General features: G+C 39.5%; 2 protein-coding genes across 6 annotated transcripts in view; both read left to right on the top strand.

Moving 5' to 3' along the window:
* LOC117575839 (retinol dehydrogenase 13) overlaps positions 1-3,702 on the top strand; it is a 46,760-nt gene extending 43,058 nt beyond the window's left edge. Inside the window, exons 5-6 of one of the 5 annotated variants that reach the window (XM_052006728.1) lie at positions 2,441-2,555; positions 2,673-3,700. In XM_052006728.1, the coding sequence (XP_051862688.1) occupies positions 2,441-2,555; positions 2,673-2,897 (340 nt within the window). In that variant the 3' untranslated portion in view covers positions 2,898-3,700. Of the gene's footprint in view, positions 1-2,408; positions 2,556-2,672 lie in introns of all 5 variants that reach the window. The other 4 variants (XM_052006727.1, XM_052006730.1, XM_052006729.1 and 1 more) reach the window with 4 other exon arrangements.
* A 5,016-nt stretch (positions 3,703-8,718) lies between these two features.
* LOC117575837 (serine/threonine-protein kinase D2) lies at positions 8,719-18,210 on the top strand. The gene is given in 9 exon segments (XM_052006723.1): positions 8,719-8,835; positions 10,738-11,381; positions 12,606-12,750; positions 12,827-12,964; positions 13,132-13,316; positions 14,139-15,129; positions 16,467-17,183; positions 17,186-17,203; positions 17,265-18,210. Coding segments are annotated over 8 exon segments (2,730 nt in total). The 5' UTR covers positions 8,719-8,835; positions 10,738-11,255; the 3' UTR covers positions 17,675-18,210.
* The last annotated feature ends 34 nt before the right edge of the window (positions 18,211-18,244 follow it).

The raw sequence follows: 18,244 nt of genomic DNA on the forward strand, positions 1-18,244 counted from the left end.
ACTGCTTGTGCTCGCTGTCTACCTAAAATTTCCAACTGAATTCAGTCTTATCTTCCGCTGAGCATAATTCAGAACTTCCAAAAAAGCAACGAGATCTCTTCTAGTTAGTGCTTAAAACCAAGCCAAGCAAAATCATTGAGCTCTTCTATCGTTGCTGTTGCAGTAAATAAATAAAAAGTGCTAGCTATTATCTACATCTCCACTGACTCAAATTAAAGTTACAATTGATTTTAGATTTATAGAAAATCTCTCTAATTAAATAAGTATTTAGGCAGCTTCAACTATTATTAAAACAAAATAAAAGTTTCTCATAACTAAATACTATTTAAATATGCCTAACAAGTAAATCCTGCAGATGGCACTTTTTTAGCCATCTTTTCTCCTATACCTCAAGAGATTTATGGGCAATAATTTATACTTTCAATTAGTCAAAAGGAAATTAAAATTGGAATTTAATAGTTTCCTCTTTATAGATGGAGAAGGCATTAAACGTATGAAACGATACATTCTTCTATTTAATTTATCTCAAACTTTTAAGCAAATAATTGATTACGTTTCAATTACACTGTTTTGTTTCCAATTGAACTGATATTATTATAATACTTTAATGTGTTTTCAAACTTCAAGCTCATTTGAATACTTTGCTCTATTTATATTAAAACTATTCTTGAATGCTTGAATATATTTATGTGTAGTAATATTGCACAGGAGTGGACAGGTTTCGTGTGTGTGTGTGTGTGTGTGTGAGAAAAATGCGAATAGCAATGCTGTTAGGTATTGGGAAACTATTTAAAACGAGCACGAGTGTGTTTTCTGATGCGCTTTTCACACGAAACATTTTCATGTAATCAACTGTTGTGTGCTGTCTAACGAGAGAGAGAGAGAGAAAGAGTGAGAGAGAGGGGGAGGGGGAGTGGGTCGATGAACGTGAACTTTGTCTGGCTTAGCGGTTCATGCAGCAAGCCCTACGGGTGCTTAATGCGATTCAGAAATGCATCTAAAGAATTAGGAGTGCAGCGAGCAGGGCAGGCGAAGGGGATGGTGAAGGTAGCGCGAGGAGATGATGATGATGATGATAGTCGTACTCTATAGTCGTGGCAAGGGCAGTTTTAAAAGCGTTGCAGGGTTCTGGCCAAACGGTGAATGGAACCATTTATGCCACAACAGTGGCGAGGCAAAAGAGCAGAGGAGAGGGGAGCAGAGGGAAGCCAACGAGAGAGACAGAGCAGAGAAGCAAAATGATAGACGCACGCACACTTTAACACGCTTTTGTGTGTGGCTGCATGTATGCATGTATGTGTGTGTGTGAGTGTGTCTGTGTGTGCGCTTTGCCGTGCCGTACTATGAAATGAATGAAAATGAAAAGCAGTTAATGCTCAAGTCACGGAAAAAGCGTAAATGGAAAAGTTAAACGCATTAATTATTTATTTATCGTTTTATCATGTTCAAGTGTCGGTGAACCTGTGCCATTGGACGCCATTGTAAACGAGCATTGGCAGCCGCAACAGCAACAAAAAGCAGACAACAATAATACAAACAACATACAACAACAACAACAACAATGAAAACGACAGCTAAGCAAATTGAGCGCGAGCTGGTAATCCTCCTTGAAAAGGCAGCTGCAGCCTCGCCATTATTTTAGCATGGCGTATACTTAATATTGACCGTAGTCACTGTGAGCGGGAGAGTGAAGAGTGCGAACGTTGAATTTAAATTCGCATCCCGCACAAAAAGGGTTTTGTTCTTTGGCCGTTGTCACCACAGTTGAAAGTGTAATTAAAACAATGACAAAATAAATTCTTTAACTTGCTCAGCCGCATTGTCACAAGATTAACAATGCTCGACAGAGCCCGCGAATCCCTTTTAAGATAATAAATATTATAAGTGGTTTAATTTGCATGCTGTCAATAAATGAGTTGAGTAATTGAAATCGATATTCTAGTTGGCAGCACAATTACTCGCATGTTTTTTCAATTTGGTTAACAAAATAAATCATAGTTGCAGCATAGAGTATATGACATTAGAGTATATGACATTCGATTTGCAGCTAACTTCTCTACAACGAGCTGCAAAGTTCAAAAGTTTTCAACAAAACTCGTCGTCATTTTGCAATCTTGTTAATCCCTGGTTTGCTTTTTTATTGTATCCTTTATTGAGCAGCAGACAAGGGCAGGGTCAACAATTCTTTCGCTTGAATTCAGTAGAAAATTGTGTAATTTGTTTTAGGAATAGAAGCTATTTATTTTCGAATGTTTCTTTAAAGCATCATTGCCAAATATTTATATTTTCTAACGCAGGGTATTTGCTAGTCTTGCGCTTTAAATTGTTTGTGACTTTTAATTAGAATGGAAATGAAATTAGTAAACTTTTGTGTTTTGTATTTCGTTCTTTTTTTGTTTCGCACACAGCTCACCGCTAATGTCGGCTTTTTGTGTTAAAGTGATCACCTACCCCTGGATGTGGCTCTTCATGAAGAATGCCGTCGAGGGGGCACAGTGCGCCATTCGCCTGGCCACGGATCCCCAGCTGAAGCAAGTGACTGGCGAGTACTTCAAGTGAGTTGGCATTTCCGCCACAGCGGTTGCAGCTGGAGCTGCAGATGCGACGGCGCCGCATTAGCAGCACTTTGTTTCCTTTTTATGTGCAACGCACACTTCTCTCTACACTTGCAGCGACTGCGAAATTGCGCCAACTTCGGAGGCTGGCCAGGACAAGGAATTGGCCAAGAAATTGTACATGCAAACTATAAAAACGCTCGAGCGCGTTACCAAACTTACTGTCGACACGGAGGCGTGCACCATGGACGGGGCGGACACAGCAGCGGGCAATGGCAACTGATTTATGTTGGGCACGCGGCAAGTCTGCAAAACTGCAACGTCTATTTGCATTTGGTTTAACAATTGCCGCATTAGGCACTCCGGCTCCATGTCTCCACTCTCTCTCTCTCTCTCTCTCTGCTCTCTCCTACTTCAAACCAAATAAAAAAAGAAAAGAAAAAGACAAGCCAGGCGAACAAACTGGCTACTTAGGAGACGCCCCCTTTTTAAGGGTCTGCAACTGAGATGCTCTGAGACTCTGCGACTGCCACTGCCTCTGTGCTTAACTCTAAGAAATATATGTAAATTTAATGTGCGAGCATCCTCAAAAATTTGCTGATTTTGTCTTTTATTTCATTTCATTTTATTTTCATTTTCATTTTTACGTTGAGTTTTTCAAAAGGCAAAAACCCATGAACCCGTCATAAGCACAGATTTACGAGGCGCGGTCAATTAGAAAATCACCATATGTTTCCCCGAATTATGTTGTATTCTTTGTGATGTCCTTTTGAATATTGTTTTATGAATTTATTCAAAGCATTTGAGAGGTTCAACTCGACAAAGAGCAACAGACCGTAATCCAAATATATTACATAAATACCATATGCTTAATGTTTGTATGCTATATGCGCTAGCATCTGCTTGGAAATTTCAATGTTTTGCCATACATTAAAATAAATAATGGGCACTTTGAGTACGCTTCTCATAGTATTTTCATAACCAGCTGTCAGTCAATTAATTCTGCGATCATCTGCATATCGCAATCTAAACTCGTTTTGCGTATACGTAATATTGTGTCTCTTGCTGCTTTAATATTCAAATACACACTTTATTGTTGTTTAATTGTGCTATCGCAGTTATCGTCGTTCTATACACTACACTATTCAATGCTCTATCTATCGAGTGCTGTGTCTGTGGAGGAATGGGAATGTGTAAATTCAGATTGCTAATTGCAATTAACAATTCTCGCCCTTTCCTCTTTCGCCAGCGCGCTGTCGTTATGGCAACAACTAAACAACACGAGCCAACAAACTGTTGCTGTTGTAGATTAGCCAACAACGGCGAGCAACAACTGATAGACAGTATAAGGCAATATATGTATATATATATGTATATATATATATATATATATATATATATATCTATATGTATAGATATTTGCTATACTTCCAGCAGTCTCGTAAAATACAGAGCCAATTATTTTTTGCTCAGCTGAAACCGATTTCTATTAGAGAATGTGAGTGTGTGTGTGTGTGTGTCTGTGTGTTCACAATGCATGGCAATGCGGAGGTTGTTGAGCATGAACGTGGATGCCAACCGAGTAAGCAGAGCAGAGCAAGCGAGCTCCACTTTGTATGCTATGGAAAATCTCTTTATTATATTACGTGCGTCGCTTTTGTTGACTGCCAGCTCAAAAGGCAAAAACAAAACAAAAAAAAAGACCTAGAACTCAAAAAGGTTTGGCCAAAGCACCCAAACGAGAACCCAAACTAAAGCTGCGACAACGCCATGTGTTGCTGCCACAATTTTACGCTTCCTTTTTGAAGTTGATTCGTCGTGTGTGTGCCAGTTCTACATTTTTCTCTGTGCTGTGCTCAGTAATTGTACGGCTGTAGAACTCTGAAAAGCTCTTGGCATGGAAAAACGATTACGTTGTTGCCTTTTCTACATTTGCAAAAGCTTCTTCACGCTTCCGCTTACATTTCCGCTCTGACGAGCATTTTACGCGCTTCAATTAGGGTGCGAGGATAACGAATTGCAAATGCAATGAGCACAAACACAATGGAAAAACTCACATACTTCTTACTTGCATTTTAAATTATTTACTTTTTAAATAAGAATGATAAATGCACTATAGAAATACACAAATATCATGAATTGAATATTTATACACGGCGTATGCGTAATTTTGTGCAGTGCATATCGAAGTAAAAAGCTTTGCGCAGCTTAAGAGCAAAGGGCAAAGTAAAAGCGTGCGATTCTCTTAAAAGCCGAAAGAGATAAACGCAAGCTTTGAAGCTCTTTAGGGCTTTAGAGACGACAAAATTTCGGAGATAGCAGTTTCAATTTAATATTAAAATGATTTTAAATATAAAAGTAAAATAAATATTTATAAATGTTAAATAATATTTTATTTATCATAATTATTCTTGGAGCAGCTCTCTTAATAGTAAAATGTTGGAGATAACAGAGTCAATTTTACACATTCGAATATAATGTGAATTAATATTAGAATATTTCAAAATATAAAAATAAAATAAATTTAAAAAAAAAAATATGAAATATATTTTTAAAATTATTATTTTTATTTGTTAGCTGCTCTGGCAACCCTGTTAACTCCACTCTCTTAGGCACGTCCGCTCTCTCTCGCTCTCTTTTTTTCCCACACATGCGCCGCTCTCTTTTGCTTACAACTCCGAAGACACCTGTGAAAGCTCGTAATCGAATTTGGCGGCTATTGAATGCCGACGACGTAAACAAAAGGTAAATTGCCAAAGCCACTAGAAGAGTGTACAACGTAATCGCAAATGTTATAAATAAACAGCAAAAGTTGCAATTAAGGAAATGCGTCAAGAAGGTGGTCTTTGGGTCTATTACTACACTCGCATTCTCATACTGGAATACTGAAATACTGAAATCGTAAGCATTGCGTCAACATAAACAACAAATGGCATAATACCATATATACGAATATATTGTACGCTCTCTTCTCTGCCGTCTGACGGCTTTTGGGAGCAACACTGAGCCACGAGCGAGCTGAGCAAAGCACAGCAGAGTAGAGCAGAGCAGAAACTGAAGCAAAAGTGAGAAGTGCGAAGTGAGAAGTGAGAATATGTGAGAATAGCGAGCAAATGTTGTTTGCTGTTGGTGTGTTGCTCCGAGTTGTGATGTGAACTGATGCTTTTGGGTTTTTGATGGCGTTCGGCTTCAGTTTTTGTATCAGTTGCGCGGCAAACGAGCCAAAGTACAAACGTGCGAATTATCCTCGTTAGCTGCGGCGACCACACTGTGCACAGTGGGGCCAAACAACGTGAGCGCCTAACGACGCGAAACACGGACGTGAAGCGAAGCGATGCTGCCACAACGGTCGCGTTGACACTACCGCAAAAAAAAAAAGCAAAAACGAAAAAAAAGAAAGAAAAAATTAAAAATTCGAAGGAAAAAGCGCCTGACGAAATGGGCCACGAGTGAAGGTGTGTCGTTTGTGTCTCTTTCTCGCTCGTTTGCTCTATATCCCAGTGTATGTGTGTGTGTGTGTGTGTGTGTGTGTGTGTGCTGGCAATGCATATTAATTATTCAAATTAATTGCAAGAAATACGCTACAAGTGTACAACAAGTACATACCTTATTTATACACATACTTTTGACAACACAAATTGCAGTCGATGCTACAATTTTACTTTGAACTTTTCAACACTCGTATAATCACATCAAAAACACAATTTTATTTTGCTAAAATAAAATTTGAAAAAATAATACCACAAAATAAAAAAAAAACGAAAGCGACTACTAAAGAAAGCCAAGCGATTAAAATAACAAAAACATACACAAAGATGAGCTGACTTTGCTGACTTTATAAGGCAGGTTTTTGTTATTGTTTTTCCATTATTCTGTTATTGTTTTTGCCACTGAGATGAGCTGCCTCCCTCTCTCTATCTCTATCTCTATCTCTCTTAAAGTTGTGAGTCTGCATACGACTGCGAGTACAATGTGTCATTTTATTAGACATTTGTTGTTGTTGTCCAATATAAATGTTTGTCTGCCTTCAAGGCGCTGTTCTAACACACATCTCCATCAAGTCCGTCAGTCGCTTAGTCCATCTGTCCGTTTGTCTGCTCATCCACAATGTACAAGTGGGAGCGTGGCTAGCAAGACAAACAAATAAAGAAAACACGTTCAAGTTATTCCTTGGCCTTGGTATTTATGACCAGTGCGTCAGCCTGGCGTATACTTGACATGAATTCCACCCGCCGCGGCGCGACGTCCCATTCCCAGCACTCTGAAATGGATTTATGAGTTCAGTCAGTCTCTTCTATATATCCCATTCATCCCGGTCACCCAATCGTCCGCTTATCCTCGCCGCCCATTTGGGTCGATTTACTCTAATGGCTTTTTTGGCCCTTGTCGCTGTTGTTGTTGCTGTTGCTGTTGCTGTTTTGTCTCCACCCACATTGGAATTTGAACTTGTCGTGGCATCAGCAGTAGCATCAGCTTCAGCCTCAGCATCAGCAGCATCTCACTCTCAGTGGCCCCATTATCACCTTGCTAATTATCTATCGATGATGATGCCATTGCCATGTGCCCTGCTGCCCGCTGTTTGACTGTTTGACTGTCGCCTTATCAGCCAGCCGACGTTTTATGCCTTCTAAGTATTTAACTATTTATTATTTGCATTTTATTTAGCTGTTTGCCATTCTATTTGCTTTACTGCGAAATGAAAATCTAATAATATTCCAATAAATAAACATGTGCGAGAGCTGGACTTCGGGGATAGACTACTAACTATTCATACTATACACACAGACGAAAAGCATTCAGAGTTCTTTGGCTTAACAAAGGATAGATGTACAAAAAAATATAATAACTAATAATAATAATAATAACCTGTGAATAGCTCTGAGTAACTTACGAATTTCTAAATGGCATTGTCCCCAGCTTAGTTTTGCGCATTTCTCTCAATTATGTGAATATAAAAAAATAAATAATGAACATTTTTATTGAGTGAGATTTACGTATTACGATGATAAGGTTGTGTATTTTATAAAAGGTGGCTATGAAATACCCTGAGCAACAATAGAAAATAATTTACAAAATTAATTCAAGCATTAAAAAAACTTCAAAGGCGAAACAACAAATGAAGAGTATAACTATAACGGTTACTTGGCTTAGCGATTTTCTTTTTTGACCCATTTCTAATTGCATTACAAAATTAATTTGCTGAAACTCCTAAGAGCAGACTATTAATTATTAAGTGGGGAAACGTTGAAAATGTAATGAAGTAGAATTAGCCAAGCCTTTAAGGAAAATAAGACAGGAAATTTAATAGTATATATTTGCGAAGCGATTCTCAGTAAATAGCTACTTCAACATTATTAAATTTCAAGTGAATATTTTCAATTTAACAAAAAGAAATCCCTATTCTTTTTGTGTGCGCTTTAAACAAGGCAGATAGGAAAACAACAATTGAAAATGATTTTCCGGCACGTGTGCATCTCTAGACACACACACACAGAAGTGAAAATGCGGTGTTACAATGAAAATCGCTTATCAGCCACCACAGGTAGTTTTTCGCAAGGCCTTGACAATGACAGCCAAAGAAAATGGGCGCATAGGAAAGGGCGTTGAACAAAAGAGAATACGACAACGACAACGAATACGACGACGAGTGAGTGCAAAATTGAAGCGGCAAACACAACCACAGCAAATGTTGCTGGATAATTTTAAGGCAGCGCAGCGCCAAGCACAAGAAGGCGGTGACGTTGGCGGTGGCTCAGCAATAGCAACAGCAACAGCAACTGAAGCAGCTGAAGCAGCGGCAACGGTCGTTACAACAATCCAAACAAAGGAAACAAACAAACAGGCGAATATTATGGGGCGAAGAGCTATAAACCGATGGGGCCATAGACTAAGAGAGGGGCCAAGCGGAGCGAAGTGTTGTGGCTGGGTCGAATGCTTTGGTTCATGGTACTCACACACACATAGACGCAACCACACAGTCACACACACAAACTAGCTCTCGTTCTCTCTCTCTCTCTCTCACGTCCACTCTCTCTACCGTTCTGACTCTCTGTAGTTGTGTGTAGTAAAACGGGTTTTGAGTTTGCTTTTGCCACTGCTGCTGCCGTTGCTGCTGCTGCTAGTGTCGCATTTTCAGTCAGTTGGCCAAGTCAGTTGCTCTTTTGGCTTAGTTAACTCAGAACGTGCCGCGGCGACAATGGCAACAACAGTAGCAGCAACAACTACATTAAATTGCAACGAATAGAAATAGCAAGAACACCAAGAGACAACGTCATAACGGGTTAGTCACAATGCGTCAGTTTGGCATCCATTTGATGATGCTGCTGCCACCAAATACAAGTGAAAAATTCAAATGCGGATCACAAGTTACTATAGCAGTGTACTCCATATATATATTGAGTAGTAATCTATAATCATAATTGAAAGATTCTTGCAGGGCAGCTGTTGCTCTGTGTTATGTAAATGTCAAAATTCACAAAGCTGCTTGTATCTCATGGATACCAATAAGATTTAATGCTGTATCTCAGCTGTGTGTGTGTGTGTGTGTGTGAGTGTATGTGAGTGTTTAGCGCGTGTGTGTAAAATGCCAGAATTGGCTTTTGGCTCAGTGCTGCGTCATTTGCTGCTCAAAAAATTCTTTCAGACACTTCAAGTGTTTCGACCAAAAACTTCAGCGTCCAGCAGCTTCAATTGAAATACAAAACGCACTTGGCACTCGCTTTTTGGTTCCTACGCGTTTATCCATCCCTCTGGCGTCTCTCGCCACAGCAACAAGACCTACAAGAAGAAGATGATGAAGACGAAGAAGAAGAGGAAGCAGTGACAGAACAACAACAACAACAACTTTACAGTCCATACCATACACCTACTTAAAAATTTAGAAAGTTGCTTGTCTGCCACTCGCTTGAGTCTCTTTCTTGACTTGGCTTTCATTTCTTTGACTTTGGCTTGTTGTCTTCTAAATACACACGCACTTTCTCACACTCACTCATCTACATATATGTTTGCGTGTGTATGTGTTAAGAAAGTATGCATGTATTTTTTATGTACTTAACTCCCTCTCCCCTCTCCACTCTCCACTGCTCTCTGCATTCTTTTCCCAGCTGGTGGCCCCAACATATTTTCGCTCCGCTTACACTAATTGTTTTTTGGTCCCAATATCTAACAAATTTTCCTTTAAGCCTTTTATTTCTTGTTTAATTAAATTGAATTTCTTTCACATTAGCTGCTGCTGCTGCTGCTACTGTTGCTGTGTTGAGTATATATCTATGTATATTATTTGTGCAGGCTGCTGGAATAATATTCTCGTTGTCTCTTATATGTCAGACCAACAATTAGCAACCGGTTTTTTAATAAACCCAATTACCTTTTTCTCTCTAATGTGAATAAATTTGAATACACTCCGCCAATACGGCATTATGAAATTGACTTTTGAATGCACGCGCACTCAATATTTATAGCTCCATTGTTTGAGAGACACGCTCCATGACCTAACTTACTAAATCTTTAGATTTTGTGTAAAAGCTTTCAAGTGAACTAATGCTAGCTTAATACACGTATATAGTGTTTGCGTTTGCACTTCATCAGATAATTACGGATAATGAATAATGATGATAGAGGCATTAATTAACAATTGGCTTCATGTGGTGTTCACTCTTGATAAGTGAATAAGTTTCTAATTTATTGGCATACATTAATTCCATCTACTCTGATTAGTTGTGATTAGTCACAATTTACGAAATAGTTTCTGTTCAGCTTTTAATGTATTTTGTTGGAGGGCGTATACTTAATATGCTACTGTTTATCTTTAAGCTTATTTGTATTTTAAGTAAATTGGATTTTTATTATTTAATAGTATTATATTTCTATTAATTATTGGAGAAACCACTTGACTTTTAATACAATTTATTTATTTTTTAGCTGCACTTTAAAATCAATCAAGTAGAGCGCACTTTAATTTCATTTTCATTCAACAGACGCGTATTTAATTGCTTTTGTCAGTGGCTCGATTTCGTTTTTATTAACCTGTTATATGGTGCATCGACTTTCTGACAAAGGACAATAAAATCCTTTGTATTGTTCGCAATAAATACAGCAAACATTTGATGGACATCATAAAATAGTCAACAGAAAACTAAACCAAAACAATGCTTTATTTAAAATCATTTTATTTATTTTCCAGATATATTTACAACCCGTAAATGGCCGGCTGTCTGGGAAAAAGGCGCTGATTATAAACCGCGACTGACTGCGCCAAGCCAAGCAGTAATAATAATAATAATAATAAACCGCTACCCGCCGCACAATACTAAATCCGAAGCCAAACCGCAAAACTTGCATTAAAACGTCCACTGAGAGAGGGAGAGGAGAGAAAGAGAGCAAAGCAATAACAACAATAAGAGCCGTAAGCACAAAAAAAATAAACAGTACAAAGTTATTTCGTCCTTGGCATTTTGCGAAGCCATCAAGTAGCTGGCAGCAGCTGTGCAAAAAAAAAGGACGAAGGAAGAGGAGCAAAAGCTGCTCGAGTTGAAGACGGAACATTTTTATTGAGAACATTGTGGCCGGAGAGCCCCCGTTAATACGGGGACAACCGGACATCGTGAAAGCGCAATCGTGGCCCAAAGACATTCACATCACAGCAACAGCAACGGCGGCGGCAGCGGCGCTGGCAGCGGCGTTGGCAGCGTGCCCGTCATCATGGAGGGACCCGAGGTGACGTTCCTCTTTCAATTCGGCAGCGTGCGCGATGCCGTCTGTGTGCCAGTGAATGCATTGACACTCAAATCGCTCAAGGATTTGGCATGCGATTTCATCAACACCAAGGTGAGTCCTTAACCCCGCCGCCCCCCTTTAAATGGGTCACCATCTGTCGCCTTAATTATGCAAAGGTTACAGCCAGAGTAGAGTGTCAATATTTTCACAATCCGCGCAAGCGGAACGCGGTCAAGTCAACACAGTCCATCGTTAGTCCATCTTCCCCCCCAAAGGACTTCAATGTTTGCTAGTGTGGCTATGTGTGTGTGTGTTTGTGTGTGTGCACGTGTGAGTACCTAATAAATTTATGTGCGCACAATAATTGCTTAATTTCATTAAGTAAGTCCGAGTTGCATACATCGGAGATATAGACAGACAGAAAGACATTTCTGTGGTGCGTAGTTAGCCATGACCAATTCAATTAACCAGCTGGCAGCTGCGACACTAGCTGTTAACTCCTCCTCCTCCTCCTCCTCTTCCTCCGCTGCCTTAGCTAAACCTCCTTCTGCTTGATTGTCCCGAATCAGGCAACGTTGTTTCCACCCAGCGTGTCAGTGGCACGTTCTGTGGCCTTTGTGGCAGCTTAGTTGAGCTTCGACAGCTGCTTCCGCAGACACCAGTATCAATTTTCAATGTCCTCAACAAACAAACGGGCTACGCTTACTATGCGACTCAATTGGTAACTATGAAGAATTGTGGGATACAAATATGTATATCCTTAACACCAAAGGCTACAAAATTATCTTAATTGTTATAAAATCAATTTAAAACTGTTCTTTACGATTAGAAACAAACTATCTAATTCGAATATTTACACAATAACGATATATAGATTTCAATAAAAAAAAACCAATGACAGAAATAAAAATGTATGTTTACAAATTACACATGACAATTTATATTTAAAAATAATAATTACTAGAAACAAGCTTTATAATATTTTCTTTATTAAAGAAAAGAGCTTCTAGCTTATGTCACTTTTTAGAGCATTAGATAGTTCGCATAGTCAGCAAGAACATTGATTGCACATAACTTAATTGATATCAATGTGACATTTGGTAAATATTGTTAGCAGACTATCCAATATCTATAGAATCTTATCGCAGAATCAATTAAGATATGATATGATAGCTCTCTGATAACATTGTTCAGCGTATGCAAAATGAGCGTTAAATGAAGCAAAGCAAAGCAAAGCATATGAAATGCGAACATTTATCTACAAGTTGAATATCGTAACATTGGCGTCACCAACAAACTATATTTTATCGTGTATTGTGTGAATTGTGCTTTCAGATACCGGACAGTGGACTGACATATCTGTCAGAACGCATACTGCTCTTCATTCACGACTATAGCACGCCGAATGTGCTGCACATCATCAATTCCGCAGCGGAAGTTGTGGATGAGACATTGGTGGAAATTGTATTAACAGCCAGTCGTGAGTATCCTAGTATTCTTAAGAGTTGACCATTTTGAGAAATGTCATTTACCAATACACAAATCATCATCCACAGCCATACTATATCCGACGTCGGAAATGCCAACACTGAAGCCGCACAGCCTCAACGTGCATTCCTACAAGGCGCCCACATTCTGTGATTTCTGCGGTGAAATGCTGTTTGGTCTGGTGCGTCAAGGACTCAAATGCGATGGTATGTAGATACATTCACATTCACAACCACACACCCACACACACTCACACACAGTGTACACCACACACTTACCCCACACAAACACACACAGTGTCATAAAAACTAACTTGTAACTCGCTTGTGGTCGTATGTGTTTAATCCCAACCATACAACCGCTTCCATCACAGGCTGCGGTCAGAACTATCACAAGCGATGCGTGGTGAAAATACCCAACAACTGCAACCGCTCGAGTGATGCCACATCACGACGCTCGTTCACATTGCATCCACCCCGCAGCCCATCCGGTAGCTCACAGCAGTCGCTGGTGTCCAACGAGGAGTCAACGGGTCGCAATGACTCAAGCACTTCACTGGTAAAACGCATGTCGGACCTTATGAATGATATTATTAAAAACTAAGACACACACACACACACTCACACAGAATCTCTCTGAACGATAGCTAGTTAGTTAGTTATTAGTATTAAAATGGTGAACGGGTCTAGCTACGAGTATTTTTGCGTATTGTACTTACATACTTAATTAGCTCATTGATTTATTTATTTTTTTACTCTTTTTTATTGTATTATTTTCGCTATTTAAATAAACTTTCATACTGCTTAATTGCTTTACCTTGACTTTTATTTGAAGCGTTTTTAATTCCAATTAAAACATTATTTAAAATACTCGTAGTGGGATACATGATAGAATATTACGTATACGACTTGACAGCAAGTTTTTGAAGCTAAACTTGAATTTGATTTAGAAAATGTAGAGATAGTGATTTGTGTTCAAATTTATACTCCAGCCTTTAGGCTGCTTTAGCTATAATTTGAGTAGATTGTAATAATTAAAAATGAATTTAACCTTTTTTAAACATCACATTTAAAATGCAATTATTAGCTTTTACTTCATAATTTCATTTTTACAAATTAGCTAAAAAGAAAGAGATTTTTTAAGTGATTTTTATTTATGAATGATATAATTTTCACTCAACAAAACATTTAAGAATTATGTTTAAAATTCAATTTTTGAAAATTAGATAAACTTGTTTTCGTAGAAAATTTCCCTCATTTAGTTAAATACCCGTAAAATTATTACTCATTGTAGACACATGTAGTTCATCTATAAATCTTTTTGTTTTCCGTTGAATATCCAAGTTAATTATTTCTCTATTTTGTCTATGTCTATGCATAGAATATACCCGGCTACACGGGACGCCATCAACGAACTCACTCGGCGAGCAGTCGCAACGGCCTCACCACGCTCCGCATACCACACACCTTCATGGTGCACACCTATGGCATTCCGACGGTGTGCCAGCTGTGCAAGAAACTGCTGAAGGGACTGTTCAAGCAGGGGCTGCAATGTCGCGACTGCCAGTACAATACTCACAAAAAGTGCATGGACAAGGTGCCGCAGGATTGCACGGGCGAGGCGCAGCTGAGTCAGCTGCAGGCGGAGATTAGCGATGGCACGCCGCGCAAGGAGCGTGACAATTTCTTTCGCGAGGAGTTCGATGACAGCGACTTTGAGGATGGACCGTCGCCACAAGCTTACCACAACCAAAAAGCCTTGACACAAGGCACTAATCTGGTAGCCGGGCGCCCACGTGAGGCACCAAAAGCTTTAACCAATGCCCAGAACTCACCGCCCGAGCTGGTAAATGGCGGCATGGCGGATGAGAATAGTGCGCGTAGTGACACCAAATCCAGTGATGGCCAGTCGGAGCAATCGCAATCATCATCATCTTCCTCGCCCAGCGCCAACATTCCCCTCATGCGCATCGTGCAGTCGGTTAAGCACACCAAGAAACGCGGTGGCCAAGCTCTGAAGGAGGGCTGGCTGGTGCATTACACATCGCTGGACAAGGCACTCAAGCGTTACTATTGGCGTTTGGACTCCAAGACCATAACGCTCTTCATCTCGGAGCAAGGCAGCAAATACCACAAGGAACTGCCGCTAGCGGAGCTGCTGTCGATTGAGACGCATCGTGATCCGCGCGTGGATAGCAACTATTGCTTCGAACTGTGCACCGCGAATCTGAGCTACTATGTGGGCCAGGATCCGCAGCTGGGCGAGGATCAGGCTGTGCGTCTGCCTCCGCCGGACAGCGGCATTGGCACCGACATCGCCAAGAGCTGGGAGACGAGCATACGCCAAGCCTACATGCATGTGACCAACACACGTAAGTCAAGCTACTATGATATCCTCGCTATACTAATCCATCAATGTATTGTATAGATATCGAAATAGGGATTAGTAATTATACCCGCTACCCATAGGGTAGAAGGGTATTAAAACTTTGTGCCGGCAGGAAATGTATGTAACAGGTAGAAGGAGGCATCTCCGACCCTATAAAGTATATATATTCTTGATCAGCGTCAACAGCCGAGACGATATAGCCATGTCCGTCTGTCCGTCTGTGTGTCTGTGTGTCTGTGTGTCTGTCCGTCCGTCCGTATGAACACCTAGATCTCAGAGACTATAAGAGATAGAGCTATAATTTTTTTTCGACAGCATTTGTTATGTTTGCACGCAGATCAAGTTTGTTTCAAATTTTTGCCACGCCCACTTCCGCCCCCGCAAATCAAAAAAATCGAATAACAAGCGTAATTTTAAAGCTAGAGTTGCGAATTTTGGTATATATAATAACTACTATAGTAGTTATGATTCCTGAAAATTTGGTTGCGATCAGATAAAAATTGTGGAAGTTATTAAAAAAATACTTTTGTATGAGCAAAAACGCCTACTTACTAGGGGTCTTAGTTGCTTTGGCGGACAATCTGGTATATTATGCCGTCTATGGTATATTTTGAATGTGGTACTATATCGATATAACAAAAATACCATTTGGTATATTTTTAGTATTTTTGCATTTTTGGTATATTTTGAAAAAAATACCGCAATATTTTGCTTTTATTCAAAATGGGTAGCGGGTATCTCACAGTCGAGCACACTCAACTGTAACTTTCTTACTTGTCATTCATTTGATTTTGAAGCATATAAGTAACTAAGTATATTTTTCTTCTACGATGTTCCTTTTGGAAAAATTAAACCAGTATTAGAGCATTTTTAATAATAAATGAGAGAATCAAAGCTAAAAAATAATTTGGATAAACATTATTTTTAAGTTTTTGTTCAAAATAATATATTGTTCGGGTAAATTAAGAATTCTGCGGATTATTAAACAAGTAGTATTCAACGAAAATGAAAGTGAATTAATAACTATAAAAACAAAAGAGTACTTCTATCGTTAATATCGAAATTTATTTACATTTACATTATGAAAAAAATAATATAAAATTATGAATATTCATCATTTTTGAGTAGGTATTAATTTTTTAAATAACAATTTGTCTTAGTTTTTTATTTTCCAAAGTAAAACCACCAATACTTAAGCATTAATATCATAATCTGTGAAATCGTTCTAAGTTTAAAGTTTAATTTTTTGGATTTTCTTAAAAAATAATTGTGAATTTTATTACTATACAAAAAATTATTGTTTCTTCTTGTTATATACAGAATGTTGCGAATCTGAGGAGCAAGTCCAGGACATGGGTCAGCTGTATCAAATCTTTCCCGACGAAGTGCTGGGCTCCGGACAGTTTGGCGTCGTCTACGGCGGCGTCCACAAGAAGACCAAGCGTGAGGTGGCCATCAAGGTGATTGACAAGCTGCGCTTTCCCACCAAGCAGGAGGCGCAGCTGAAGAACGAGGTGGCCATACTGCAGAACATCACGCACTGTGGCGTTGTGAATCTGGAGCGAATGTTCGAGACACCCGAACGCATCTTTGTGGTGATGGAGAAGCTCAAGGGCGACATGCTGGAGATGATACTCTCGCATTCGCGTGGCCGTCTCAGCGAACGTGTCACCAAATTCCTGATCACACAAATCCTGATTGCGCTCAAGTATCTGCATTCGCAGAACATTGTGCACTGCGATCTGAAGCCGGAGAATGTATTGCTCTCCTCGGATGCCGAATTTCCGCAGGTGAAACTCTGTGATTTTGGCTATGCGCGCATCATTGGCGAGAAATCCTTTCGACGCTCTGTGGTGGGCACTCCTGCGTATTTGGCACCGGAAGTGTTGCGCAACAAGGGCTACAATCGCTCGCTGGACATGTGGAGCGTTGGTGTCATCATCTATGTGAGCCTGAGTGGCACATTTCCCTTCAACGAGGAAGAGGACATCAACGATCAGATTCAGAATGCGGCATTCATGTATCCGCCCAATCCCTGGAAGAGATCTCCTCAAATGGTAACAAAAGTGTATTTACATTTTGAAGAGAACTATATATTAATTAGGGAATCTCTTGCAGCCATTGACCTCATCAACAATCTGTTGCAAGTGAAGCAACGCAAGCGTTACACTTGCGACAAGAGTCTCATGCACTATTGGCTGCAGGACAAGCAAACTTATCGGGATCTGCGCAATCTCGAGACCCAAGTCGGGCTTGGTCGTTATCTCACCCATGAGGCGGATGATCTACGTTGGGACAGTGCTGGCGACATTTGACCTGGACATGCGGAGAAAACGAAAAACAATACATTGAATCCCGAACTGATGCAGCCGCTGTGCGGCAGCCATAGCGTGCCCAACGATAATAGCTACCCATCCCCATCGAATTGCGCCGGATGCCATCGCTTGTCCAGCTCACCCAAAGTGGAGGCCATTGGTGACAAGGCGCTCAAATGGATGCGTTTCCATCTCTGCAAGCACATCAAATAGCGCCCATTTCTTTTATTACATTTAATAAGCACGGACATTTTTTCAAAATCTACTTCAGCAAATTTTTGAAATATCTATAATGCAAAAATATACACATATATATAATATAACATACTATAATATATCATTTTGATCATTGTTGCACTGGCGCTTTCTCGATGTGTCTCCAAAATGCTTTTCCATGGTCATCACAATTTTATATAACTGAAATCTCTGCGCTAAAAATTTTTCTTAAGAATCAAAACTAGTTAATAGCTTAACACACTTAACTAATTGCAGTACTTAAAATTTAATATTCATACTATATAATACTTACATATATACACCAACGGCCCAAAACTAAACTGAATCAAAATGAATGCAACGCTCAGAGCTGTGCGAGTAACTCGTTCTTTAGAACCAAATTACAAATGCATAAAGAAAACAAAACTTAAACAGCAAAAAAATACAAAACCACAACAACAACAACTACAAAATAGTTTAATAAATAAACAAAACTAAGTAAAGCTTGAAATAATTAATGTTCTTACTGCTTTTATGTGGTTCAGTGGCTTGCAACGCTTGACACCC

This window comes from Drosophila albomicans, chromosome 2R, assembly GCF_009650485.2.
Source record: "Drosophila albomicans strain 15112-1751.03 chromosome 2R, ASM965048v2, whole genome shotgun sequence".
NCBI lineage: Eukaryota > Metazoa > Arthropoda > Insecta > Diptera > Drosophilidae > Drosophila > Drosophila albomicans.